This window comes from Phaenicophaeus curvirostris, chromosome 2 (assembly GCF_032191515.1).
Source record: "Phaenicophaeus curvirostris isolate KB17595 chromosome 2, BPBGC_Pcur_1.0, whole genome shotgun sequence".
NCBI lineage: Eukaryota > Metazoa > Chordata > Aves > Cuculiformes > Cuculidae > Phaenicophaeus > Phaenicophaeus curvirostris.
The window spans coordinates 119,667,895-119,695,498 of NC_091393.1; the positions used below are offsets into that span (position 1 = coordinate 119,667,895).

The following is a 27,604-nucleotide window of genomic DNA, read 5'->3' on the forward strand; positions in this document are numbered from 1 at the left end:
AACACCATAAATAAGATTTATTCCTGGTTTTCTTTTTCTATAACTAAGACTGGAATCTGGCCAAACACTTGTAAGAATTAGCACATAGAAACTCACGGAAGATTAATACAGAGAACAAACAAACAAGCCCAGCAGTATTTGGAGAAGGAAACCTTATTCCTTGATTAGCACCTTTTTAAACTAAAATCCCAGAGACACCGTAAAGTTTAGCAGCTTAAGACTTAAAAAGAAAAATCACTGGAAATAGTCAGACTTTTGGGATCTGCTAACAAACAAAAATCCAGACTTGGGGTGAAATTACAAAGGCTGTTTTTGGAGAACTTAGGATACTTCAAATAAAACAAGAAAAATTATTTTGCCTCCATTGAAAAGATGATTTTTTCCACCCCAAGCAAGAAGCTTACTCACAACTCTACAGCAACCTCATGGGATTAGTTGCTATTTCACTTAAGGGAGCCAGGGAACAAGCCCAGCCATAGCAGCATCGTAAAGGCTAAGAACTGTGCTGCTGACTAAATTTTTTCTGCTGGACAAGAAAGGCTGTTTAAGGAATTTTTTTCATATTAACATTTGCATCTTGGCAATGCTTTTCAAACCACGTTAAGCAACTCAACTGAGCTAAGACAATGAAAAAAACCGTACCCATTTCATTCAGTACAGCAGGCCAATGGGATGTTTTAGATGTACACTGGTGAAAGGCAGCTAGGCTCAAAGTCAAAGGAACAGCTAATGGATCAGAATTCTGGTCAGCTACTCTAGATTATGACATGATAACTGTCTGGCTTTCAGCGCTAAGCCATCCATTTGCTGTTGGCAAAGCTTTATCAGAACTAGATTCAAGGATGGTGAATGCTTCTTCCCACTCCACCACTTCTAAGTTCATCTATTCCAACGACACTTAGCCGAGCAAGATGACAAAATCCATGCTGAATGTTTAAGCTTTCATACAAAACTGCTAGTGGTAGTGCTGAGTTCCAGCACTACTGATTTCCAGGTTTACAAATAGAAACAAGCTCTAAGTTGGGACAACTTTTTGAATTCCAGATGCATCACTAAAGGTATCGTGAATGTTGCCTGGGATCTGAAGATTTAGATATGATTAGTAAAGGCACAGTTCCTTTAGCTTTGTTGCAAAGCTACAATCATTTAACAGTAGTCACCTACTGGCTAGGAAACAAAGGGAGTTGTTTTTATTTCGTTCTTTAGTACTGACACTCAGTTGTAAACTTTTAGTTAGACTAAGTATTTTGCAAAGAAACAACAATCATAGGATATATAGAAGGAGATCAATGAAAACATTAGAATCAACTGCAAAAACCAATGGAAAAATACATACAGCTTTGCAAAACCCCTCCTGTTTGCAGAAGCAGAGCTGGGATATCAGAAGTGAAAACCACAGTGGCTTTAATAATAAAGGCACTGGTAGGGTGACTTTTTTTCTTCCTGGATTTAGAAAAAAGCCAGTCAGTATGGTGGCAGACAGTAACTCACTGGCTTTCACAGTCTGAACCCCAGCAGTTAAAGCCAGGCCTGATTTCACTTGCTGTTATCTGACTTGAATGGAGTTGTACCAGTGTGAATCGGAGCTGAAGGCAGCACAGGGTCTGCGGTGTTCAAACATAGCTCTTGCAAAGGCACAAAGATAAACTGCTTGCCATACTGGAAGAGGCAAATTGGTTTGTATCATGTCTTGCTTTGCAGACATACAAGCCTTGTCCCTACACACGGAGACCTTTTCAACAGGGCCCTGAAGCTGTCTGTCACCACTTTCTCCCTTGGAAGAGCTACATTTAAACACAGTCTGTGGTTGCAGTTGGAGGTAGAGCAGTGTGCTCAAGACTGGACTACAACATGATGTCTGGCTGGTGTGTTTACCCAGACTTCTCCTCTAACACACTCAAGTTCAAGTCACTTCGAAGTCCCAGCCTGACTCTTAAATGGTTAAATGTGTTTGCAATGCTTCTTTTTCTTTCTCTGTACTCCTTCGATACACTCATCTGTCTCCTCTTTTTTCGTTTTATGTTTCTTCTTATGACTTTTCTTTTGTTTTGCTTCAGAGTCCTTTATGCTGAGATCTTCCCTATCAGATGTTCCTGTATACATTTCTCCATTGCCCATATTTTCATCAGAAATGATGCTTTCTCCTTCGTGCTGCTCTTTTTGTTTCCTTTTCTTTTTTCCTGAGTGACATTCATTTAATGGAACATCCAGTTCCTTTCCATTCAGGCTACCTATCTTAGATTCTTTCACTTTTGGTTTCTTAGAATTATCTGCACTCTCTGCCTCATCTCTCTTCTGCTTCTTCTTTTTCTTTTTGACTTTGGTTTTCAGTTCTTCTGCAGGCTCCAAAACTTCATCAGCTGTTGGGCAAGAATTGCCTACCTCTGTTTCTGTTTCATTCTGGGATCCCTTCAGCTTTGCCATGCGCTTAGCAAAATATTCATGTACTGTGAGAACACTCTTCACTGTATTGTAACCGCCTGCGGGCTCAGATAGACACTGGTTTCTTTTCTTCTCTTCGTGAGTCCTGGGATCAGTAATATCCTCCTGCAGGTGAACAAAGACAAGTAAAAGTGAGAGTCAGAAGTAACCGCTTTAAAGATAATTTTTTTTTTTGCACACTGATACGAAAAATATTTCAAAAAAAATGTTGCTCTGAAAACTAATTGTAAAAGTATAGACTTGGGCAGAAGCGAGAGGCAGCCCTTAAAGCAAAAGGCAGTGTAGGTTCAGGGGAAGAGGTAGCAGTATAGAAAGCAAGAAAATACAGATCAAGACAATTCTCCATGGCTTTGAATTTCTTACTGTTTACATATTCCTGTGCAACTCACGCAGATTATGTATAATACTATCATACCGGGTGTATTACGCTCACTTTGCAAAGGCACATGTCTCTACAAGATATAAAGCAACATGAAAAATAACGCAGTACGATCTATTAGCCTGTGGCATAAAGGAAATCCCATGCCTGGAACACCTCTACAGCAAGCTGCAAGAACTTATGATATACGGAGCAATCCAGCATTGATACATCTCTTCCATCTTATCTGATCTTTAGAAATGTTTGTTTCGGAGCTGGTTTACTGTCATTGTGTCCTAGATGTTGTTATTTAAACGTGCTCCATTTGATCATATGTTGTCAGATGGCAAAAACATCACAGGTTAGATCTTACAAGGCTTATGCATACACAAAATAAATAGCTGCTGAACTCCAGATGCAGGTGAATATCTATAAAAAGAGTCTAGTACTTGGAAAGTAAATATAAAACAAAAAGCAAAGTATGGCTCTGGAGCTGGATATTATGTATGGTATGAAGAGAATTGACTCTGAAAAAGCAACAAATGCAAGAAGATGAAAATACATAACTTGTTAAATAATCTGTGACTTACAAAACAAACAAACTGGAAAAGCAGCTGAAATTCAGACTTGTTTACATGGATATTGAAACAAAAATAACCCTTTGTGGCATACCCTTGTGCTTGGCAAAAGTCACAAATCATAGAATGGTTTGGGATGGAAGGGACCTTAAATATCATTCAGTTCCAACCTCCCTGCCATGTCCCTGTCCCATGGGCAGGGACATCTCTGACCAGACCAGCCTGCTCAAGGTTCCAACCTGGCCTTGAACACTTTGAGGGTTGGGGCATCTATGACTTCCCTGGGTGACCTGGGCCAGGGCCTCGCCACCCTCATCATGAAGAATTTCTTCCTAATGTCTAATCTAAATCTTCCCCCTTCCAATTTAAAGCCATTCCCCCTCATCATATCACTACAGGCCCTTGTAAAATGCCCCTCCTCAGCTTCTTTTGCCATTCATAAATGCACAGATAAGAGCATCCTCTCTACCTGTGCATCTTATATGTGAACCGAAGTGACTCCAAACCACAACCAAATCAGAGCAGCAATATTTCACACCCACTTCCACTGGCCAAACTGATACACAGGGTAAAGGCCAACAGCAAACTGGAAGATACAAAACCACTTATCTCAACACTTTACAGTTATTGCATGACGATGTTGATAAGTGATCTGGCTCTCTTCAGAGGCATCATTAAACCAGCTAGTTGAAGTGGGCTTTATTAGGGTTTGTGAGGAAGGTTTTGCAGGTCTGACTCCTTATGCATCCATAACCTTTACTCACATGAGCAGGAATGCAAAAATCTGTGTCATAGTAGTACATTACCAGTACTGATTTCCTCATACATCAGCTTTCAAGAGAGCTATTCCAGTGGAACGAAAGTTAACACTACAATTGAGATTCCAGTAATGTTTGTGTGGGCACTTAGGAAAATTAGGTACTTTTCTTGTAGGAATACCTTGTAGTGCACCTTCAGGTAAGTTTAAAAAGTCACTGAAACTATTTGACATCTGGCAAAGAAGTCTGCAAAGTGATGTCTGAGGAAACTGGGATTGTTTAGCCTAGAGAAAAGGAGACTGAGGGGAGACCTCAGTGCTCTCTACAACTATCTGAAAGGAGGTTGTAGCGAGGTGGGTGTTGTTCTCTTCTCCCAAGTAGCAAGGAATAGGACAAGAGGAAATGGTCTCAAGTTGCACCAGGGAAGGTTTAGACTGGACATTAAGAAAAATTTCTTTACTGAAAGAGTGGTGAAGCACTGGAAGAGGCTGCCCAGGGAAGTGGTGGGGTCATCATCCTTGGAGGTGTTCAGAAAATGCGTAGATGAGGCAATTCGAGACATGGTTTAGTAAGCATGGTGGTAGTGGACTTGATGTTATAGGTCTTTTCCAACCTTGATTCTATGATTAAATGATTCTATGTTGAACATGAAGGGGAAAAAGTATCTGTCTACACACATCTATATACATAGGTTGCATCTGAAAGGGAAGCTGCAGCAGAAGGTTCAGAAGGTTGACAAGACAGAATCCACAGAATAAATGGATTGAGATATGTTTGTGGTTGCTGCTTTTTTAATAAGATACACCTCCCAATCCAAGGAAACAGTGTTAGTGCAAACCAAAAATAGATGCCCCGCTAAAGCAGAGTTAAGTAGGTCCCTTTCTTTTCCTTTTTCCTTCTCTCCACAGCAGGATTTTGACACCTTGTATTGCAAAATTACAGTCTCCCAGGCTTTCTGCCACAGATGCCAACCAGAACAGTTTCCCTCCCCACCCCAATATGTAAAACGTACTTGTGACCAGAACACCAATTACCCCCGGCCAACCAGGAAAGGATTCTGTCATTCCCTTGGTGACTTCAAGTCCTGACAACTTAATTACTGTAATTGAAGGCAAATATTACTTGAACTCTACACATTACTTTTATAAAATACATTAAGCATAAAAAAAAAGTTCCTTTGGTTAAGTTGAGGAGTTCACAAGGTATGCATGATCCCAGAAAATAAGAACCTTGCTCCGAAACTCCTTTATTGATAAGAATTTTAATAACCACGGGCCACTGAACACAGAACTAACAGGGCATGGTGACAAGCAAAGAGGTGCCAACTCTGGAAAACCTCTCGGTTTAGGAAAAGCTTATGTGAAACTATAAATCACCTGGAAGGGCTGGTAAACGGCAGGAGTGTTCCCCCTCCTGTGATGTACCTGTCCTAGTAGCCATGGGAACACCGCTGAACTCTAAACACAGGTTCTCTCTAACCTCTCAAGAGGAGTCTCACAGTTTATGCAATTCCTCCCCTGCTTGCCCCAACACACAGATACAAAAGTTGCCAAGACAAATAAGATATATATATATATATACACACACACTTAAATGTGTACTGTGCTGCTGCAACCTCTGAAAACCAACTTATTACACAATATAAAAGACAGAAAGAAACACCTCTTCTCCAAAGAACTGATGAAAAAGGAAAAGAATGATTGTGCCCGAACTGGTGGGATGCCTGAAGAGCAGATGCTTGGGAGCAGATATGTTTGTCCACACTGTGAGTTCCAAAATTGCCAACAAAATCAATCTGAGAAGATGAAGTTAAAAAGATAAGGGAATGATGGCCTCCAGGGAATTGGTAGGATGGTCCCAAGCAAGACAAAAGGACTGCTTGAAACAAGGTGTTAAATGTGGAATGATTAAGAGGAAACAATAGAAAATTCAAGGAGAGGCTGGGAAATGCACAGGAAAGGACGAAGGTCAATTATAGCCAGAAATCTCCAGTAAATATCATCTGTTTATGTAATTAGTTAAATGTATGGAAAATAATTTGAAGTGCAGAAAGTACTCTAAGTACCACCAGGTTTTCTTCTGGTTGATTTCTTCACTGGAGACATACAATGCTGATTTAATCATTACGTTAGCACACTAAACTTGCAGAATGAAATCCTGGTTCCTTTGATTTCTTGAAGGATCAGGATTGTATCTCTAAGGCATCACACTCTCAGAGTACCTTTCAGCCACAGTTTAGTGAAGAAAAAAATAGAGGATCATGGTCAATTATAAAAATAATTTACATTGCATTGTGCGAACAACTGGGCAACAGCAGAAGCCCAGAGTGGAAAGTATTTAGATACTTCATGAAATCCAATGTGCTTGAAACCCATCTTCACAGAATCACTAGGTTGGAAAAGACCCATAGGATCATCGAGTCCAAACATTCCTACCAACCATTAAACCACGTTCCCCAGCACCTCATCCACCCATCTTTTAAACCCCTCCAGGGAAGGTGACTCAACCACCTCCCTGGGCAGCCTGTTCCAGTGTCCAGTGACCACTTTTGTGAAAATTTTTTTTCTGATGTCCAGCCTGAACCTCCCCTGGTAGAGCTTGAAGCTGTTCCCCTTTGTCCTGTCCCCTGTTACTTGGGAGAAGAGGCCAGCTCCTTCCTCTCTACCTTATTACTATTTCAGGTAATAAGTAATAAGGTCTCCGCTCAGCCTCCTCTTCTCAAGGCTAAACAACCCCAGTTCCTTCAGCCACTCCTCGTAAGACTCATTCTTCAGCCCCTTCACCAGCTTCGTTGCCCTTTTCTGGACACGCTCCAAAACCTCAACATCCTTCTTGTAGCGAGGGGCCCAGAACAGAACACTTTGAAATCTTTGGAGATTTAAGACCTTAGGCTTTAGGATTAAAATCCCCAAAGAAAACCTGCATCTCCATGTTACTCCGGGAGGAAAAGTGATATTCAATGCATCAACAAAGATGAAGAGTGCCAGCACACAAGCAGCAGAGGCAGCTTGGATTAATTCAGTGAAGTCTCCCTCCTCTTCAGACTACAAGTGTTTTTTTCTTAGCACTTAAAGCTTAGAATAGGGGAATAAAAAAATCTAGTATACAGTCCCATTCCTGCCACATGTGAACTACCGTTACTTAAGTAATTTCACATGCTTTTACTTCCTCATCTGCAAATGAGGGGGGACAAATTCACAAACAACTTTGTTAGCTTAAATTCAAAAAAGTTGCACAAAATGAAACATACAAAAGGGGTGAGCATAAAGGAGGAATAAAGCTAAACTATTTTCAGTAGATTCCCACTTAAATTACAGAAAATGGGCTAGACAAGGTAAGCAGAGGCTAAACCTCTAGCCTGTGTTACAAGGCAATCACATGATCATTCATAGCATTAAAATGCAACAACCACTTTCTGCAGCCTGACTGAACCACAGTGATCAGCTACTTTCTTGCTGAGAATCCATTAGAGTAAGATTAACATAACCCAGTTCTGACTCTGCGACTTCAGATCCTCACTGCAGAGGTGTGTTCGTCTGACCCCCATGCAGTGCACAAAACTTGCCAGGCAAGAACTGAGAGCATCCCTCTATCTTTCTAACCCAGACTATTCATGAAGAGTCACTCTGGAGCTTTGTAGACATAAAGGATAACAGAGTCTTGCTCTAAGGAGCTGACAACTTGAAGTTAAATATGAACACAAACATTTGGATTGAGATAAAACAGAGAAGAGTGAACAAAGACTTGTAGCATGATGAGTTTAAGCAGGATTAAAATAAATACATGCATAAATAAGGCCATCAGTTCTGAAGTCAATCCTGGCATCAGAATGGTTACCCAGAAGGCTCTAAGCTTTCAATTTACCTGATTATGATTGGTACATTGCATACACTCTCATAAGAAGAGCTAATGATAACAGGCTTCTAATCCAGAAAGGGCTGCAAAGTAAAAAGGGAACAATTTTCCCTGTGCTTTTGAGGCAGAGAACAAGCAAATGTAAATTACAACATGAAACTTTGTTAGCAGGACAAATCTATCAGTATATATGTGTAGCCTCCACAACCACTGAGAGTCTCAGCCACTGAAAGCAACTCAGACAACTACCAGGAAAGCATTAAAATCATAGAAGGATTAGGGTTGTAAGGGACGTTTAAGCTCACCAAGTTCTAACTCCCCCTGCTACGGGCAGGGACACCTCCCACTGGATCAGGTTGCTCAAAGCCTCATCCAACCTGGCCCTGAACACCTCCAGGGATGGGGCAACCACCACTTCCCTGAGCAACCTGGGCCAGGGCCTCCCTACCCTCACAGGAAAACATTGCTTCCTAAGATCTAATCTAAATCTCTGCTCTTTCATCTTAAAACCATTGCCCCTCATCCTACCCCTGCACTCCCTGATAAAGAGCCCCTCCCCAGCTTTCCTGCAGGCCCCCGTTAAGTACTAGTAGTACTTAGGTAGAATTAATCCTTGTTTGGAATGGAAAATGGAAGATGTGTACTCTAGAAGCATCTTCCAGCCCTGCAATGCTTTAAAACCTTACAGAGAGCTATAATTTGACCTTCTGGCAATAAGAAAGGTTTTTAATGAAAGAGCTGAAAGGCAGAAGCACAAAACCTGGAAAGAAGAAATGCTAAAAATTCAGGTCACCCGCAATTTCCGTCTTTTGTGGACCCTGGTATTCTAATCACCAGGATACCTCACATAACCATGGCAAGTTTTAATTGTACTGCTATTTATTCTGAGAGCCAATATAGCAAAGAATCCAATTCTGGGAAATGGAACAAAAATCCTGAATGTCTAATACCTGGCTAGGCTGTACGACATGATAGCACTTTTTAAAAGCACAAGTTCCAAACGCTATAGAGAAACACTTTCCTGTTTATCTCCATTAAAAAAAATTACGTGCTAGAATGCACTGAAAAATCAGCTGCTATCTTGCAGTTGGATGTTTACTACTACACTGCACATGAACTATCAGCTCTATCTCTTAACCAGCAAGGACAAGGAGAGAGGTGAGGAAATATAATAACTAATGCAATTACAAAGGAAAAAGCAGTCAGACTGCTCCTCTTGCAATTAGAAATGTCAAGGAATTTTATTGTAGTAGACCTCTGCTTTGAATAATTCTGAGGTTAGGCACAGAATTCTTTACTGGAAGTGACCTCTGGAGGTCAACAGGCCAGTCTCTGGCCAGGAGCAGGAGTAAGGTGGGTGCTGGTCTTTTCCCACAAATAACAAGTGATAGGATGAGAGGTAATGGTCTCAAGTTGTGCCAGGGGGCGTTAAATTTGATATTAGGAAAGATTTCTTTCCTGAAAGAGTGGTGAAACATTGAAACAGGCTGCCTAGGGCACTGGTGGAGTCTCCATCCCTGGAAGTGTTCAAAAACCAGGTAGACGTGGCACTTCAGGACATGGTTTGGTAAATCAGCTGGTGTTGGGCTGATTTGATGATAGAGCTCTTTTCTAACCTTAATGATTCTATCCTATGATTCTGTCCTACGATTACCACATAATAGCACCTATTTCATTCTACTGGATAAATCTAGAGGTACTTGGTTTTCAAGTACATTTACATAGTATCTGCTGACTTAGCTTTTTATTTTAGTTTTAAATTCCATGGTGATGTGCTAATATAAAACTGCATTCAAATTCTCCCAGGCTGTCTAGTAATTCTATTTTATATTTTTGCCAAAAGCTCATCCCCCAACAAGTGGCCAATTTTAGCATTTTCATTTATTCTTGTAATTCACACTGCTAGAATAGAAAGCCAGCATCTCACTTGCTGAATGGAATCTCTAGGTATCCAAAATGCCATTTGCTTCTCATATAAGCAATACATTTTTAGTGTTTACAATACACTGGATCCCAGCCTGTTTCCATCAGTGAAATGGGAGCTGTACAACAAGCTGTGATACTCAGCCGGGTTTTGCCTTCAGCCTGAAAACAACAGTGAAGCAGGAAGCAACAGGGTTGCAAAAGTGCAAGGGATTAAATTTTGTCCAGAGACTTGATTACAACGATAGTCATGGGGATTCATTCCAGCTGTCATTATCAGATCCTGGTCAGTCCTACAGCACTAGCAGTGACGACACCTGTATTTCTAATGTCAGCTTGGGAACCCTGATACCGCATCGCGCAGAGCGCACAAACTTCCTCCTACTGTTCTTACACTTTTGAGGAAAAAAATAAAGCATTTATTAAAGTGCCAAGAAAGGCAGCCAGTATAATCCACGAGCACAGGAGTTGCAGAAGACTGAAGGCACATAGGGAAAGAGTTAAAAAACTCAGCCCACTGGAGAGAACAAAAATCCTTTTCATATCTTGAAAGACAGACACTGAGATATCCTTGTGACGTCTCATTTCACTCTAGCTACACTGCTGAGGCCAGCAAAACATCTCTTCCTTCGCATTTCCTTGCAAATTACATCTGTGCGTTAGACTGAATGTAAAGAAAAATAAAGGAAGAGATTTCCCCTAGGATCTCTCTACTGGCATGATACAGAGATCCAAACATAATGACTTCATCTTCCCAGAAGCACCTAAATCAATCCTAACCGTTCTGTTCTCACCTTGAATAACAGAGGAAGTATGGCCTGGCAAAGCGAGCACAGGACTGGGAAGGTCACGTTTCCCAAGTTCTCTTCCAAGCTACAAAACAGAGCTGGTGGGAAACCCTGGCAAAGAAGTTATCCCCTCCAGCTCTGGCACAGGCTATTGAAGCGCAAAAACGCCTTATCAACTGTACGAAACTCACAGCAGGGCTAAGAGTTTCATTAAGTGGTTGAGATCTTTCAAAGAGGAACCACAGGTGTACAGGGCACTATGCAAGTACTGAAATAAACCTGGTGTTCCACTCACCTGACAGTGCTATGTAGCTATGACGCTTACAGACGCATCACAATTTTTGTCTGTTTTGTGATATAATATGAAATCAAATCATCAAGAGACTCTCAAATTTACTATTCTAAAAGAACGGTCATGACTACAATTAAATCAGTGCAGAATGGTCTTTGCGTCTTGTATCCACACTCTAAGCATCAATGCCTTCAAATGCCCAGGACAGTCATCCCAGTAATGTAGGTCGTCTTCACATGGCAGTAGTTCTGCAAGGCACATTCAGAAGCACGCCAAGCCTTCTTCACATTGTAGTTTACTACTGTCCTGTCATTCCCTGGGCATTTTTCATTATCTCTTTGTAATGTGTGCGGAACAGGCAGCTGCCGTTAATCTTTTCAAATCAGGTTTCAGAAGACTAAAGCCTCCTTGACTCTCAAGTTCAGGATTTCTTCCTATACCCCACATATAAAGAAGAAACTGGGTGGACTATGTGAGAAGTAACAAGCGGGCTTAGCCAGTCGAATTATGAATACAAGCAAAGGTAACATCACAGAATAGTTTAGATTGGAAAATACCTTTAAAATCGTTGAGTTCAACCCTTAACACTGCCAAGTCCACCACTAAATCATGTCCCTAAGCACCACATCCACACATTTTTCACAAACCTTCAAGGTTGGTGACTCCACCACTGCCCTGGGCAGCCTCTTCCAGTGCTTGACAACTCTTTGGTGAAGTAATATTTCCTAATATCCAGTCTTAACCTACCCTGGTGAAACTTGAGGCTGTTTCCTCTCATCCTATCATTTGTGACTTGGGAGAATAGGTCAACATCTACCTCACCACAACCTCCTTTCAGGTAGTTGTAAAGAGCAATGAGGTCTCCCCTTCAGCCTCCTTTTCTCCATACTAAACAACTCCAGGTCTCTCAGCCACTCAAGAGCTCTTACGACTTGAGCTCCAGATCCTTCACTGGCTCTGTTGCCCTTCTCTGGATGCACTCCAGCATGTCAATGTCTTTCTTGTAAGGTGAGGGTCCTAAAACCAAATGCAGGGTTCGAGGAGCAGCAAGAGCTCTTAAGATTTAAGACGCTGGGATAATCCACTGAGAGAAAGCATGCAATAAAAATCCGTGGAAGTATCCGAGAGACAGAAAGCAGTTCTGGTAGCAATTCTGAGAGCAAACACAGTCAGCAGCACAGTTTGGCTTCTGGCAGAGGAAACTACATGTACATTGAAATCTGAAAATAACACTTGTCTATGTAAAGCTTCACTTCTATCTCTTTCCTAATAATAAATGGAGAAAAGAGTTTCTGCGTATAAATAAAGTGCTTCTAGGAGCATTTGAAGCAGATAATTGAAACGGCCAAACCTTCGCTCCTTTCCCCTTCCCCTTAGAAAATGCTTCTCAAAAGGAAAACACACACTTGAAACTTTTCCGCTTCTTTGCTCTGAAAGCGTAACATGCTAGAGAGCTGATCCGCATATGAAAATCAAGTCAGACCTCTCTGCAAGGGTACAGACATTTCCTGTTTTTCAGCACAAGCAGTAGCTGAGGAACTGTTGAGAAATACCTTGTGTCACTTTTTATTCACTTATTTAAGTGTGCTTTCATCATGACTTGGTTCCTTTTCTCCAAGCAGGTGTGAAGAAGTATTCGCAGCACAGGAAAATGAATCAGTGTTACAATTTAGAGCAGCAAAAACACCAGCAGAGCCCTCCCACCTGAAAGCGTGCAGACTATAAGATAGATGTAGAAAAACAAGACAAACAGCAAGAATGAGAAGTCTGAAATACAAAGGAACGGATGTGTATGCATATTTTTTTCTTCTCTCCCATCTAGAAGGGTCTGAAGAAAAGAGTTTGGTTGAGGAAAGGATTTTATTTTTTTCAAGGAATATCACTCATGCAGTGTACACACCGTTCATAGAGACTCGATTCTTGTTTTCAAGAATTCACACAGTCCAGCTCTGCAACTATAATCGAGCCAGGTACAATTTCCCTGCAGCTTTCTTTTATACATTTCTTTCTTCATTTCTGCCTTTAGTTTTGGAGCTTCCTTGCACAACTATTTTGATAAATCAACTCTGCAGATCAATTAAAATTAGCACCCATTCTCTCCCCCCATAAACCAATGCAACTCTTCTACGCTATGCTTCACAATGCTGTGCAAACACAGGCGTTAAGTGTTTAACTAGAGTTACTATTGCCCATGTCCTACCTTACCCTTTTTCTATCTGATATGTGTAACATCCTGCCCTTGTTCTGTCCATCATTTTATTGTAAGCTCTCTGGGGAAGCAATTAGCCCACATGTGAGCACTATATAACATAATTAACAAATAATAACCACTGAGAAATGTAGGCCAAAAAGGCAAAGTTATCAGAGCAACATTTCTGCAGAGACTTGTATTGTTCTGTACTCACTTGCAGCGTTAGCTTCCAAGTTCCTGAAGGCACATATCATATTCCAAGCAGCACAAAAGCAGAGGTGAATGCTGTGCTTTAAAGGAGACATAAGATGTTCTGACTTTATTTGGATTTGCAGGCTCTGCTATTTTTCCACGTTCATTAATATTACCAGTAGGAAGTATTTACACAGAACACTACAGTTAATAAATCTCAGAATTTGAGGCAAAAGGCTTATTATTTGGTTTCAAATTAACTTTGGCAACAAGAGTATCAAAGGAAGGAAAGACAGGATGACTGTATCCATGAGCAAGATGCAACACAAACTTTCTAAGTGACATCATTTAGTACAGAAAAACTGCTTGAGGAGAAGGCAAGGACAGAACCTCCTCTCTTGGGTATTCACCCCTACACTCCACAACAGCTACTGCAGAATGGCAGCAATTGTTGCTCTTCTAGCAGGGAAAGCCTAGACTCCCTCTTATTTCAGCAGAAAACAAAGTATTTCTCATTCCTGAGGCTTCATACTGTACAACAGGTATTTCAGCCTCTTGCACACTTGCAAGAAACTGTAAAGAGTCTGGGGCACCCCTTCAATGCTGTCTCTATTCCCCTGGCACTGAAAACTAACTCTGACTATTAGGTGCCATAGCAATTAGACAAAGGTTTCTAATAAGCCTGAAATAGATTTCCCAATTCATGGGGCCCTAGGGGAGCTAACAAAGCATAAAGAAGGATGAAAGAAGGGAAGAAAAGGAGAAAGGATCAGCTCAGAGTGGTTATTGGAATGAAGATGGCACTTGGGATGCACAGAGGAAAAATAACGCTTAGGAAAGACGAGGGAGAAAGTATGTGATTACATCTCCACATTTCTTACCCTTGAGTATATTAGTAATGGTGACTGTATTCTGAAAACCTCTGGCACAGGTTGCCCAGGGAGGTAGTGGAGGCCCCATCCCTGGAAACATTCAAGGTCCAGTCGGATAGGGCTCTGAGCAACCTGATCTGGTTAAAGACGTCCCTGCTCCTGCAGGGGCATTGGACTGGATGACCTGTAAAGGTCCCTTCCAACCCAAAACGTTTCATGATTCTATAATTCTATGAAACGCTGCACTGATTTTAGATCCAGCAATAGCTGATCTTGTCTTGAAACACCAAATTAAGGTGGTCCCTACTGAGAACATGACAGTAAGTAGACTACTTCAGCCACAAGGCAGGTGGAAAACTTGTCATTAAGCAGTTAGCACTATTTAATGGGTACTCCCTGGAGACTACAAGCGCCAGTATGACCTATGCAGAGTGTGTATGCTGTGACCTGTTACAAAATGTGGGCTTTTCATGGTCAGTTTGTGAAATCTCCAATCTTCATCAGAACTCTGGCTCTATCAACCTGCAAAACAACTAATCTGTTTTAAACTATGCAAGCAAGCCATCTGAGGTGAGAATAGCTGAGATCAGCACGCACAGTACCTACATCACCAAGGCCTGCTTCAATGTCAAAGAAAATCTTAACGATCCAAGTAAAGAAGACAGGTCTTATGCTTTAAACCTGCTAGAGAGCTATACGAAGTTGAGACAGTTTGTACCCTCACAGTCAGGCTTTTATTTTAGCTTTTTGCTCAGAGGCAATCCAGCTCTGATCTTCCAAGTATTAAAGGTGAAAACAGTTCGTTTATTTGTGTTTCACATCTGTATCGATCCAGACAGCTCTCGGGTTTACATTGCTTTCATCCCCTGGGAGTAAAAGGCCTCACTTTCCACCTTCAACACCCTCCTCAGACTTCATTTCCTTTGGCTTGTTCTCCATAGATGACCTTTGTGTTTCTGCTCTGCTTTTCTTCCTTCCCTTCGACTTCTGCACCTTGCAAACCACACCATTCATTTCACACCCTTCTTGGCTACTTCCCTCCCTCCTTATCTTCCATTTATTTATTTATTATTGTGATGGTTGCTTCTGCAATTTTGACCTGGGTGAATTTTAAAGACACACATGTCTTTCATTATGATAAGTACTAGCTTTATGGTCCTGCACAAAGATTTAGTGGTAATGTGAAAAAATGACAATGAGAAAATCCCCGTGCTTGTAACTCCAAATAAATTTCCTAGGATTTTATTATTAACACTTTATGTAATGCCCTAAGGGGAGTGAAGTGCTCTGTGGTTGCCCAGTGAACCACACAAAACACACAACCTGTGCCTCAAGGGACTTGCAGGTTAAAGCTATCAGTGGGTACAAAATAATACAAATAATTGCCAGGCAGGCAATCCCGCAGGCAGCGTGCGTGTTCCAAGCCAGAATGTCTCCTGGCATAGGAGCTTTGAAAAAGGAGTGGGAATGGGATGCTTATCACAGATTAACAGCCAACTGCTCCAAGAATAAGCAGCAAAATGAAGAGAAGACTTGGGAGGAAATGCTAGATTAAAGGAAAGACCAATTTGTTCCCAATGTCTCATTTGCTCTTAAAACTGCTGTCTACAGGTAAGCAGAGGCAAACAGAGTAAGCCACAGCTGCTCTCTCTAGTCCCTCAGCTGTGTCATGGGAAGCTGTTCTGTTGAGAGAGAAGTGGTGCTGGTTGGAGTCCCAAATCCTTAGTGGAAGGCTTTGACCAGTTCACCTGGATGTCCTAAGTGTATTGAAACAGAGAGAAACTAGATGCCAGACACCGTGGAAATCCTTGCTTTATGTTGAGCACAAAAAGGGTGAAGAGAGAAAAGGAAAAAAGACCCTTGCCCAACACTCCTGAGTGGCCTTGCATTTAGCAAGAGCACAGGAGTTTTAAAAGATTTTGCTTACCTCCAATTAAAACTCTAACAACCCACCCTTAAAAGCTGCTTTCTACTCTTGCTTTACCTCCTTTCAATCTTCCTACCACTCCTCTCATCAAGTGAGCCATATGCTAACCTTGTCTGCTCTCTGCAAAAGCTGGGTGGTCGCCTGATCCTGAGCAGAGCTTCACCATCAAGTCAACAAGTCTCAAAACGTGGCAGTGACTCAGCAATGCCAGCTCAGTTTTATTTCTTCCCTTCATTACCCCACACTTTACGTCACAAGAAAAGCAGGGGAGTGGAGCCACAGAGATTTTAAAGAAGTCATTCCAAGCCCAGATGAAGGTCACAGCTACTCCAAGATCCGAGCTACAGTTTTCATTTAAAAAAAGGATGGTTGTAGTAACTCTAAGCAAAGCAACTTGGCTTCCTGTGGCTTTGCATCTTGTGGCTCGATGACCCCATATCTAACGAAGTGCAAGTTCTGATAGAAGCTGTTCCTGTGGTTACGGTATTCATAACGACTTTCCTCTGTGGATTCTCTGATGTCTAATAATACAGTTGAGCCTAGCCAGGAAACCAATTTGTCTTTGCTCTTTATGCGACCACTTATTTTCACAACGAGTAGGAACTTATTATTTGTGAATTTGCTGTCTGCCTATGTAAATTGGTTGAAATCAGTGAGAGAGGATGGAATACACAAATGGAATACTCATATTTGCTTCTAGAGGAAGGTGTCCCTGCCCATGGCAGGGGATTGGAACTAGATGAGCTTTAAGGTCCTTTCCAACTCAAACCATTCTATGATTCTATGATTAATTGACCTGGAAATCAAGCTAACATGAGGTAGTACTCTATAAGTAGTTAAATGATAGCAGAAGAAATTCAGTGTTGATAAAGTGATCCACTTAGGTGAAAGATAACCCAATATTATATAAGAATTAGGACATATTTCAGCAGACCATCCAGCCTGCTACTGACAGCTCTGCATGTCTACAATGTGGTGTACACCAGTAGCTGGACAACTTTAAAAGCAGCATGCCACACAGATACAGAAGAAAAATCTATGTAATCCTGATTAAGGAAGCACAAAGTCCCTAACAGTAAAGTGTGCCAGCAGTGCTTACCATTAATGTACATTCATACTAGCTTTAAACCAGTTTCTCCGACACAAGAACATGACTTGTGCGAAAAGGTAGGTGTTGATTTAAGATGGAAGTGAAGCTCAATAAGAAATAGGAAAACAATGACAGCATAATACACCACTACAGACATTCTAGAGTAACTAGCTGATTTTGTGTTGAAGCAGATGAAAAGTGGTCACAGAGTCTGTTCCACTACCTCTGCTGCAGCAGAAATCAGCTCTGGAATAGGGGCAATAACACACAAGTTGGTGAAGCAGTGAGGGTAAGGTGCAGACACAAACCATTAACATGACTATTTTTGCAGCAATCAACACCTCTTGAAGAAAAAAAGGAATCCATGCTAAGTCATAGATGGTAAGAAGCCAACACATCACTAAAGAGGAATTGTTCAATTATTATTCTGGATATGAACATTGCAAATGCAGGCACTAACATCCATGTTACAACCTGTTATCAGCCACAGTGTGTTGAAGGGATTAAAAGCTAACATCGCACCACCATTCCTCTTAAAACCCTGTGCCAGGCTGGGGTCTTCCAATTCCTCAGCTTAAATGTCCATATAGTTGCAACATCAAACCAACTTTTGTTTCCTCCTAATGAAAGAGGTGATTCACTTCCTTTCAAGGAGCTACACTGTAAAATGTTGATTAAAGCACAAACTACCCCTGAAATTTAAAGCAGAGCAAAAAAGAATATAAAGTGAGGTGTAAAAGAAGATGGGAGTCGAGGGGAAAATCAAAGCAGAGAATTCACCAGGAGGTAGAGATTTTATCAAAGCGATTGGTTCATTAGGCAGAAAATTTGACTGTGTATTAACACTGTGGAGTACTGTTTTTCGTTAGTGAGTTCTTCAGGGCAGACACCTTTGTCTTTATACTTGTAAAACAGCAATTAGTATCTTGGGCAGACTACAAACAAATCAACATTAAAACAAAGCAGTGAAATCGAACCATTTGTATATCCTGCTATGCCTGGAGTCACTAGGCCAGATTCAACTCTCTAGAGAGACACCATACTCTCTTTTCTCTAATAGTCTTGTCCACGAATGCTGCATGGCTTCAGTAGTTAAAAAGCACAAACTTTGATTTATGTCTCTGCTTTGGTTCAGGAGGAGTTCACCATAGTATGCCACTCTGGGATTTCTTATTACACTTTTCCTGTATGTATATTCAAGCCATCTTTAAAATAGTAACAGTATTAACAGCAGGAGAAGAGTTCTCTGCAAGCTGCAAAGCTCACCCAGAACCCTCTTAAACACAGAATCATAGAATGGTTTAGGTCAGAAGGGACCTTAAAGGTCATGCAGTTCCAACACCCCTGCAGGGACAACTTCCACTCAATCAGGTTGCTCAAAGCTGCATCCAACCTGGCCTTAAGCACCTTCAGGGATGGGGCAGCCACGACTTCCCTGGGCAACCCGGGCCAGTGCTTCACCACGCTCAGAGGAAAACATTCCTTCCTAACATTTGACTTACATCTCCCCTACTCCAGTTTAAAACCCTTCCCCCTTGTCCTATTCCCACACTCCCTGAAGAAGAGCCAAGCCCGAACTTTCCTGTAGGCCCCTTTAAGTACTGGAAGACTGCTCTAAGACCTCCCCAGATCCTTCTCTTCTCTAGGCTGAAAAACTCCAGCTCTCCCAATGGATGACTGGTCACCGGAATCCAGGAGGGAGCGTATCAAATCATATTAGCAAAGGCATACGCAGTAACTCAAGAGAGAACTTAACCTAAAGCCACAACAAGGTTCCCTTTCAACCTGCCCTACCCAATACAACATTCCCATTTCCACTTCCCACACACAGTTTCTAGACTGGAAAAGCCATTTAATATCATTCAATGCCCTAAAATACGTTCAGAAGGAAGGCTGGATACCACAAAAATCAGTGGTTTAGGATCACGATAATGGTTAAGATGCCGTACTAGAGAATGAAAATATGAACCTTCCCCTGATTCAGACTAAGGTCTGGCCTGGTTGTACTTGCCATAAATAGAAAGACAGTAATTTAGACTCACGACTAAAAAAACCTGAAAATATGCCAGTCACATCTCTCCCTGGCATGCCAGAAGCTATTAAAACTCTACTCAAGGATACAAGTACAAATCTATGATTTGGGGTTTACAATTCCTAGAGCAACTTCAATGTCAAAGGTCAGAAAAGAACAGTAGTACTATCTCCATGTTCTGTTCTCCATGGTAAAGAAATAATAACCTTAAATATTAGCAAGAGAGATCGAATTTTAAGAGTTGGAAAAGCCTTTCCATGTTTAGTCAAGCACATAGCAGACTGCAGAGTTTGTGGAATTCATGTAAGAGAGGCACACACTTAGTGGTTTATCTGTCAAGACTCATGCGACCACAGCTGATCCCTCTTAAGAGAAAAGGTGATGGATTTGACGGGCCCTCGACGTCCTTTCATAAATTACCTCCTACAAAAAGAAACCTAATGCACAGAAACACAGAAGAGAGGAATTAACAACTGCATCCTGTGAGTCAAAAACAGTTCCAGATCTCCTTCCGTCCAGTGGACAGCAGCTTGGTAACAGAAAAGGGTGAGATTTAGAGACATCATGAAAGAGTTAAATATTCAAAAAGGTAATATCTGAATTTTGAAAGAATTTGGCCACCAGAGCTACTTCCCTGCAACAGTTACAAGAAGCTGCTGCCAATGTTAACATTGGAAGGCAGATACTGACAGGTTTTTTTGCCCACTCATATGCTGTTATTGACACTCATTTAGACAAGCCAGTACAAACATGCATAAAAGGACATTTTCTATAGCAACGGCTTCTCAAGTAACTAAGGAATTTACCGACACTCATGAAATCTCTGGCAGGCGGGTGGAAGGTGGTGGAGTTAGCTTCCCAAATGTCCTGGGGCACGGAAAAGCTGATGCGACTCACGTAACAATAGTTCCTACCACATTGCTGAAGCCTGGGTAGTTTGTAAGGTGAGTGACAGCCTTCCAGAGCTGTGCAATATGCAACAGGAATTACTGAAAATTGGTAACGTGTCCTTTCGGACAGTGGCCAAATGAGGTGAATGATGGGTGATAAATTACAGTTGCAGCTCAGGCTCCTCAGGAGACGACAGCTACTTTTGCTGAACAAACAGCTACTTGGATTTTTTCTTTAGACTTGAAAGCAAATGGCAAAGTTCCTTTACACAAGAGTTATTGACCAGTTCAAAACTCAAAGCTATATCCCTCCCATGGAAAAGTATCAAAATGCTTTATCAGTGTTAGATCTAAACAAGACTGAACTATTGCGAATAAGGGAAACCTGTAAAGAAATACAAGTAAAAAGGTACAAGTAATAAAGGGTGGGTAGAATTACCACCCAAATTTCTGTCTCTGCATTTTATGCCCCACTTGATAGCACACCATCGAGCCAGATACAGTGTCACTCTGTGCTGCTGCAAAAGGTAAAATTGATTCAGAAAGAGGAAGCTGACCTAATTTTGCAAAGTCTAGGGGAAGGGTGAGCCGTGCACAAGGTGCAGTACATTCCCTTGCAGACTGCCATCTCCACACCCAGTGCTCAGACTACCTCCCAGTTTTCCTGCCTTGAAGGAAAGGGGATGTGGGTATAAGCCTGGAGTTGAACTCCCAGCTCAAGCTGCTCTGCTTCTCAGATGGCCAGCCTCGCTACCCCAATATTTGGAGTCTGAACCCAAAACTGTCATAATTTATGCCTCTAGTCCACCACTAGTGTGAAAGCAGAAGAAAAAAACCTTAGTCTCAACGAATTTAATCTAGTCTCAAGCTTCAAAGAGCTTCAAGAAAATATTTTGCAGCTTTCACCAGCAGTTGTGTTTCTGTCTTTAAAGCAGAGCTGAAAATAACAATAATCTTGGAGAGCTGAAAACCATGTGAGAAAGATAACATGAAATTCCAAGATGATTTTTCAAATACTACAAGAGAAAGTCTGGATAGGTAGCTGACAGTTGCTAGAGATGACAGATTAGCCAACTCTGCAGGGTGCAATTTGCATCTGATTCATAGGGACTGGAAGAGAACTAGAAAGTTGAGATTATAATGAGATTAATCATATGACTCTTGGGATCCCATTCATCCTTCTGCTGAAGGGTCCTAAAGCTGCTTTGTACTATCTGGGCTGCATTTAGGAAGTTCTTTGAGGTTTGCTGGGGCAGAAACATACCTGAGTGGAAGGAGGGAAGAGAGAAAAGTTTGCTGGTTTTCTAGTTAAGCCAACCTTTATCAAAGTTACATGGCCATGAGCTGAGATTAAGGACCGGAGCAAACCTCAAATTCCAGACTAGAGCTGAAAAGCTTTGAGATTTAATGCTAATAATTCATACAGCTCTCACATTTACCAAGACTGCTAAAAAAAAAATCAATCAATCCAGAGGAGCCGTTCTGCATCCTGAAACAAAGGGAAAGGATGAGATCATACCTATTTCTTCAGCCTTGGTGAGGTCTCAAAGTTAACGTATGAAACAGATGAGGAGACTTGCATTAGCAAGGCATGCCAATTCACAGCAATAAATAAATGTTCAAATAAAAATGCTGCACCTTCAGCTGATGTGGCACCGTACTACACTGCCGTCAAATCTGGGCAAACTGCTTTCGTCCCAGGATTTTTGGGTAATTGAAGACCTGGCGCCACACTTTCCTGAAGGTAGACTCCAGATCACAGTCACTATATTAGGTACTAAGTTGCCAGGCAGTTAATTAAAAGAGAAATACTGTGCACTTCTAAAGTCTCTTTCCCACTGTGATCTTCTGTGTTGAACTTGGCATTACCATGCAGTTCTTGGGCTGTTCTACCAATAGGAACAGAAAGCAGCGAAGCAGTTTGCCCCAAACTGTATACCGTCGAAGTTTGATGTGAGATCTCTGGGTTTGTTCCTGGATTTCTAGTCCTGGGCTTCTGCCACTGAGATACATTTCCACATGTGGCCAGAAGGACAGCTGCAAGCTGGGGCTTCTTGGTCCTGTCTTAAAGGTGATAATTAGAAATTAAATCTAACTATTCAGTGTAACTGAAATGAGCTGGTGTCAACAATTCAAACTCTGTTTATATTTTTCCAAGAATTGGTTACTAACCTAAAGTCACAGCACAGACCTTGGCTAAGATCCTGAGGTCCAGTCACACTAAGGCTCAGGTAGCCCTGGTGGAAAGTTCTCTTTGCTCCAATTCACATTCCCTTTGACTTAGACCTTTCATTTCCAGGTCACATAAAGACAACACATAAAAGAAAACCTCTGATGACCATCTATAAAAACACTCACTGTCTAAATAACCCCTTCTTTGAGGACAACTTTGGTCTGACCTTTGTTCCAAATCTGATAGCACAAACCTGATTTTTATAAAACTGTTTTAGAAAATACAGTTAATTTCTTTAAAAAAAAAAAACACAAGCAAAAATGTAACTAATCTTCTGGTAGAAGTCTAAACAAATAATTAAGAGTCATGCTGAATTTATGCCCTTTGCAAAAAAACCCACCACACTGCAACGTCTACAGAGATGTCTATTGACCCAGCAGTTATCAGAAATGTGGCTGCTTTATTTTTTTTTGCTGGCACAAAACCAGCTTTCTAAACAGCCAGTGACCCACTTTCACCTAGCTGGCCTCTGAAGTTGAGAGAAGATTCATACCCTTTAGACGTTAGAGGCTCTGTTTGAAGTCACTGCTGTCAGGAGATGGTCAGTTTACGTCTCCTGTCCTAGGACAGGAAAAGGATGCACTCTCAGCTCCATGTGTTGCAGCGTGATAAGCACAAAGATTTCTGTCCTATGCCCTTATCAGCTTTTCCTGCTACTCTCCAGCACAGACACCACCAAGACTGGCAGTAAAATTTAAAGTTGCTTAAGCAAAAGGAAAAAAAAAAAAGACAACAGAAAAAAAAAAGACTCAAGTATTTCTCATAACTGTAATACAAAAGGTCAAAGTTTGGGAAAAAATCCATGTTAGGATTTTCAGAAGCACTGAAAACTACCTAAAATCTTCTGTATCCTCAGTATTAACTGATCTCCTCTGACATGCCCAGGGTAACATATTTTAAAATGTATCTCATTAGTTAAACAGTAGTCTTTCCTACAGAAAGATAGAAATATTCCCCTTGCAAATAAAACCAATTAGCTGGCAAAAGGACATATCTTGCATACAGAAATTATGTTGATACTATAACATCTCTCTTCCACACTATCTCTTGCACTTCATTCTTTTTCTGCTGCTCCCTCCTTCTCTCTACGTTACTTCTGTCCTCCCGCCTCAGTTTCTTTGTGTGCAGAGTACAGGCTAGACAGAACCTCCTCAAGGACCTTGGTTTATCTCCTCCTATCTTTCCATCACCTGCCCACATATGATTTAATTTATGGGTACTTCAGTCTCCACCCTGTATAAAACTGGTGTTACTTCTTGTTAAAACATTCTCATCCACACATATCAGGGATTCAACATCACAGTAGCATGTTGTTCCAATAAAGGAATTTTAAAAAGTTAAAAGTTTCTTTCTAGTGTTGTGGAAGACGCAGTAGTGGTTCCCAAACTCCCCTTAAATTCAAGTGGGGGAAGTTCAGTGATGTGCAAGTTATCGCTGAAAGGAGCCACAAGGAAGCTGTTGGGTAGTTCAAGACTCCTGACTTCTAGACTCACTTCTGCTACTAATTTCTTCTAAGACAAGATATTTTGGATAAAGTTTAGATGAATGGTCCAATTTCTTTTTAAAAAGCACCCAAGATTCTCAAATATATTAACTTCCCAGGTGACTTAAAGACCTACATCTGGAGATCCATAATGAACACAAACCACTGAAGTCATCATCCATGTGTTAGTTCTTTAGTCTAAGCAGGACTTTCATGTCAGGTAAACAAATAAGCTTCTAAAGTTTTGCTTTTAAAATTAATGTGTTTACCCTTCAACCTGACTCTGTATCCTCATTAAAGTGATAAAAATGCTTCCCTACATCCACAGAACACCAAAATTTAGTTTGTTACTCTTACTGCTATTCAGTAACGTTGTCAAAAGAAGATGTTGATACATTAGCATTTCCCTAAGTCACTCTGCCATTACTCTTTAAGTTCTACTACAATAAAGAAAAATTTACTAGTTTGAATCCCCTGCAATATGAAAATGTGGAAAAGGTCGTACATAAAATCAAAATAATTAATTATTTGGTTAAAATGTTTATCAGAAAGAAAATCTTGCTACGCTTTTTTTTTTTAAATACATTCTATACATCCTAACTATTTTAGCTCACTTCAAGAAGACAGTAAGGTGATGTTTAGCAGAGGAACTTGTCCCCACAACCAAATCTCAAAGCCTTCATGAGACATAAACATTTCACATACAGATTTTGCCTGTGCACTCACAGGTTCAGAGGTTGAAATGATCCTTGGGCAAGACAAGAACAATGGTGATAGCATCACACATGTCAAATATTCCTTTGAAAAACAAATGGGAATTAGACAAGTATTTTAAAACTCTTAATGACATGAAACCGCATTATGCACAGCATTCTGGCTAAAACAGCCTCTGTGTGTATGTGCATGTGTCCGGGTGTGTTTATCCCTAGATATCAGACAGAACAGGAAAGGAAGAACTGAACCACTTGTTCAGAAAATCCTCAAAAAGCAAACACAGCCAGGACAAATTTAGCAGCTTTACTTAGCTGTAATATCAAAGGCAGAGCTGACTGTAAAAGCAGCCACCTCTCAAGAATGGCAAAAAAAACTTATGCAGGTCTCAAGAGGAAAAGACTGATCAGAGACTGGATACTGTTAACTGCTGCTGTTTTGGTTAAGTGAGGTTCTTTTTGACACTGCTAAGATAGTCTTGTCAAAGAACAACAAAAATGAAAAGCAAAACAAAAAAAAGTGGACAGACAACAGCCATTGCAGGGGGAAACTGTTTGGCAAAGCCGGGCTTTGAGTTGGTGTCTGAAGAAACAAAACTCAGAATGAACTTCCTAAAATCAATTTTTTCTTGGTCTCCTTTGAAAAAGCAGTATAGGGTCTTTTGCAGATTTCAATAGTCTGACTGGCAACTTCTTTCTTGATCAAAGGAAAAGTCACATCTGAAACACATCTGAGAAAGATTTTCTGAAAAAATGGAAAAAAAAATTACGCTCAACTCAAAAGAAAGTTTCCCTAGCAGAAACTAGGCTATTTCAATTTAATTTTTTTTAAAAAAGGAAGTTTCCATAAAATAAAATGAGCCCAAGGTGACATATTTTAATAACTTGTCTTAAAGACATACAGTTTATATAGTTCTAGACCTACTAGCTGGATGTGATACCAGTGTACTGAAATCATGGTTGAAATTGTATAACTTTCTGTACAGTGCAGGTTAATTTGCCTACATTAAGGAGAAGAGGATTTACCTTGGACTCTGAAAAACATCTGTATCTCTTCTCTTACAGTAACCATAATCGCAAACTTATGCTTAGAAACAGTACGCACTTAGATAGGAGTGTGGCACCTGCCCATCTCTGTGAAAAAAAAAAGAAGGGGTGGAGGGAGCAGAAAGCAGGTCCTGTACTTAGCCTTGAAATTGCTGCTGCTTCACCTAGGGAAGTCTACCTTGAGAATTACATAAAAGCACTAAAGAATGTGTGTCAACATGATCTATACCATCGAATGGATAAAATTGGCTTTAGAATTTGCCCTCAGAGTGCCAAACTCCTGCTGTCTAGATATTCAGAAATTTAAGTGATGTCAAGCAATTTCCCTTGGCTTAAAGTAATGCCAGTAGACAGACACTCAGACGCCAAGAGAGGATGATGGCAAGATAGTACGTCCCTCTCATTTTCACAAGAACTCAAGGGAAGGGCTTCCATATCTTTGGCAGAATTAATCAAGATAAGTTAATGCGTGATAACACATATCTGAAGCACTCTGAAGGGAAGAAAACCTGAGCAGCTTCTGGCTCTCCAGGATTAACTATAACAGCTCTCCAAGAAACACAAAGCTTTCCTTCTCTGCCCTAACTCACCCCCAAAACAGAGTTCATACTGTAGACTCGGTAATGCTGAGGGTGAATGTATAATTTAAGTCACAGCAATGTGACATGATGGAGAAGCGCCTCATAATATAAAAGCATTAACGTACTATTGATGCTTCTGCGTCTTAGCACAAAACCTTTTTACCTAACCTGTAAATACTCCTCTTTCTGTTACTCTTAAAATACTCCACAGTAACAATGTGTAAATGGTTTCTGCATACACAAGCAAGGACATTTTGAGGTATTTCAGACAGGTCTAAACTATATTTTATTGCTAAACTACAAATATGACATGTTTTACACTAAATGCAAAAGTCAGAAACTACTGGAACATTTCACTTGCGGGGAAGGTAGGAAACTGGAAAAAGTTTTTGGTTGCAACCATGTAAACTGGAGTATAAAGAGGCTCCTAACTCTGTCCACACACATGCACGCACACCTTCCCCTCTGCAACCCAACTGCACCAAAAAAGCTGCTGCCTTCCTAACCAGTCTTGTCTTTCATATGGTATTCCTTTTTATTCTTCTAAAAGATCTTTCATGAAAACAGAATAAAAATACGAGCTTGACTCCTTACTTGCTCTGTAACCAAACTGCCAGCATGCTAGAAGGTGGCCCACTGGCCGATTGTAACGCCCCCATGCAATCCATTCACACTCAGCTGACAGGGACGAGTTGCTGCACGCAGGCAGACACAGGCAGGAACCAATTCCCCACAGCAGTCAGTACCTAATTAAAAAGCTAACTGAAACAGTAAAATGAGGGTTTTGTAAGATAATATGGTTTTGCTTACTTCAATATAAACTGCTTTGGTACTTCTCTCCCCTCTAGCTGCCAAACACTTGGAGGTAAGAGAGTCTGCAGGATGTTTCTCTCAAAGGGGCCACGGTTCTTTGATTAAGAGCTCTGAGAAGCACTGCCTTCCCCAGTGTAACACAGCAATTAACACAGTTCTCAACCAGCTATCAGTGTCTAAACACTCTGGTATCTGTGTAGCTTTATTCATCACAAATGAGGTACTTTGCAGATTCAAGAAGTCTTCCAGCCACATGACAGTAACTATCGCACCGGGAAGCGCGTGCTAGCAAGCAAATATCTGCATTGAGTGCTTTGAAGTGTTCAGAGGGAATTCCCAATGAGTGCAATGAATTAGACCTAATTAATAAACCATGCTAGCAAGATCTGGACTGTCTGTATATTTGTGTTCACTATCACTTCCAGGCAAACACAGGCAGAGATGCAGTGGTGGGCAAGCACCAGGTATGTGTGCATTTACACACAAGGACAACACGTATAAAGAGTTAGAGAGCCAAAGGCATCTAAAAATATCACCCAGTGCTTTTAC

The 27,604-nt window shown here is 41.0% G+C and overlaps 1 protein-coding gene across 2 annotated transcripts in view; it reads right to left on the reverse strand.

Moving 5' to 3' along the window:
• Positions 1–1,168: 1,168 nt before the first annotated feature.
• PINX1 (PIN2 (TERF1) interacting telomerase inhibitor 1) overlaps positions 1,169–27,604 on the reverse strand; it is a 64,072-nt gene continuing 37,636 nt past the window's right edge. For both annotated transcript variants that reach the window (XM_069850720.1, XM_069850719.1), the window contains one exon: positions 1,169–2,547. In XM_069850720.1, coding sequence (XP_069706821.1) covers positions 1,942–2,547 — 606 coding nt within the window. In that variant the 3' untranslated portion in view covers positions 1,169–1,941. The remainder of the gene's footprint in view (positions 2,548–27,604) is intronic.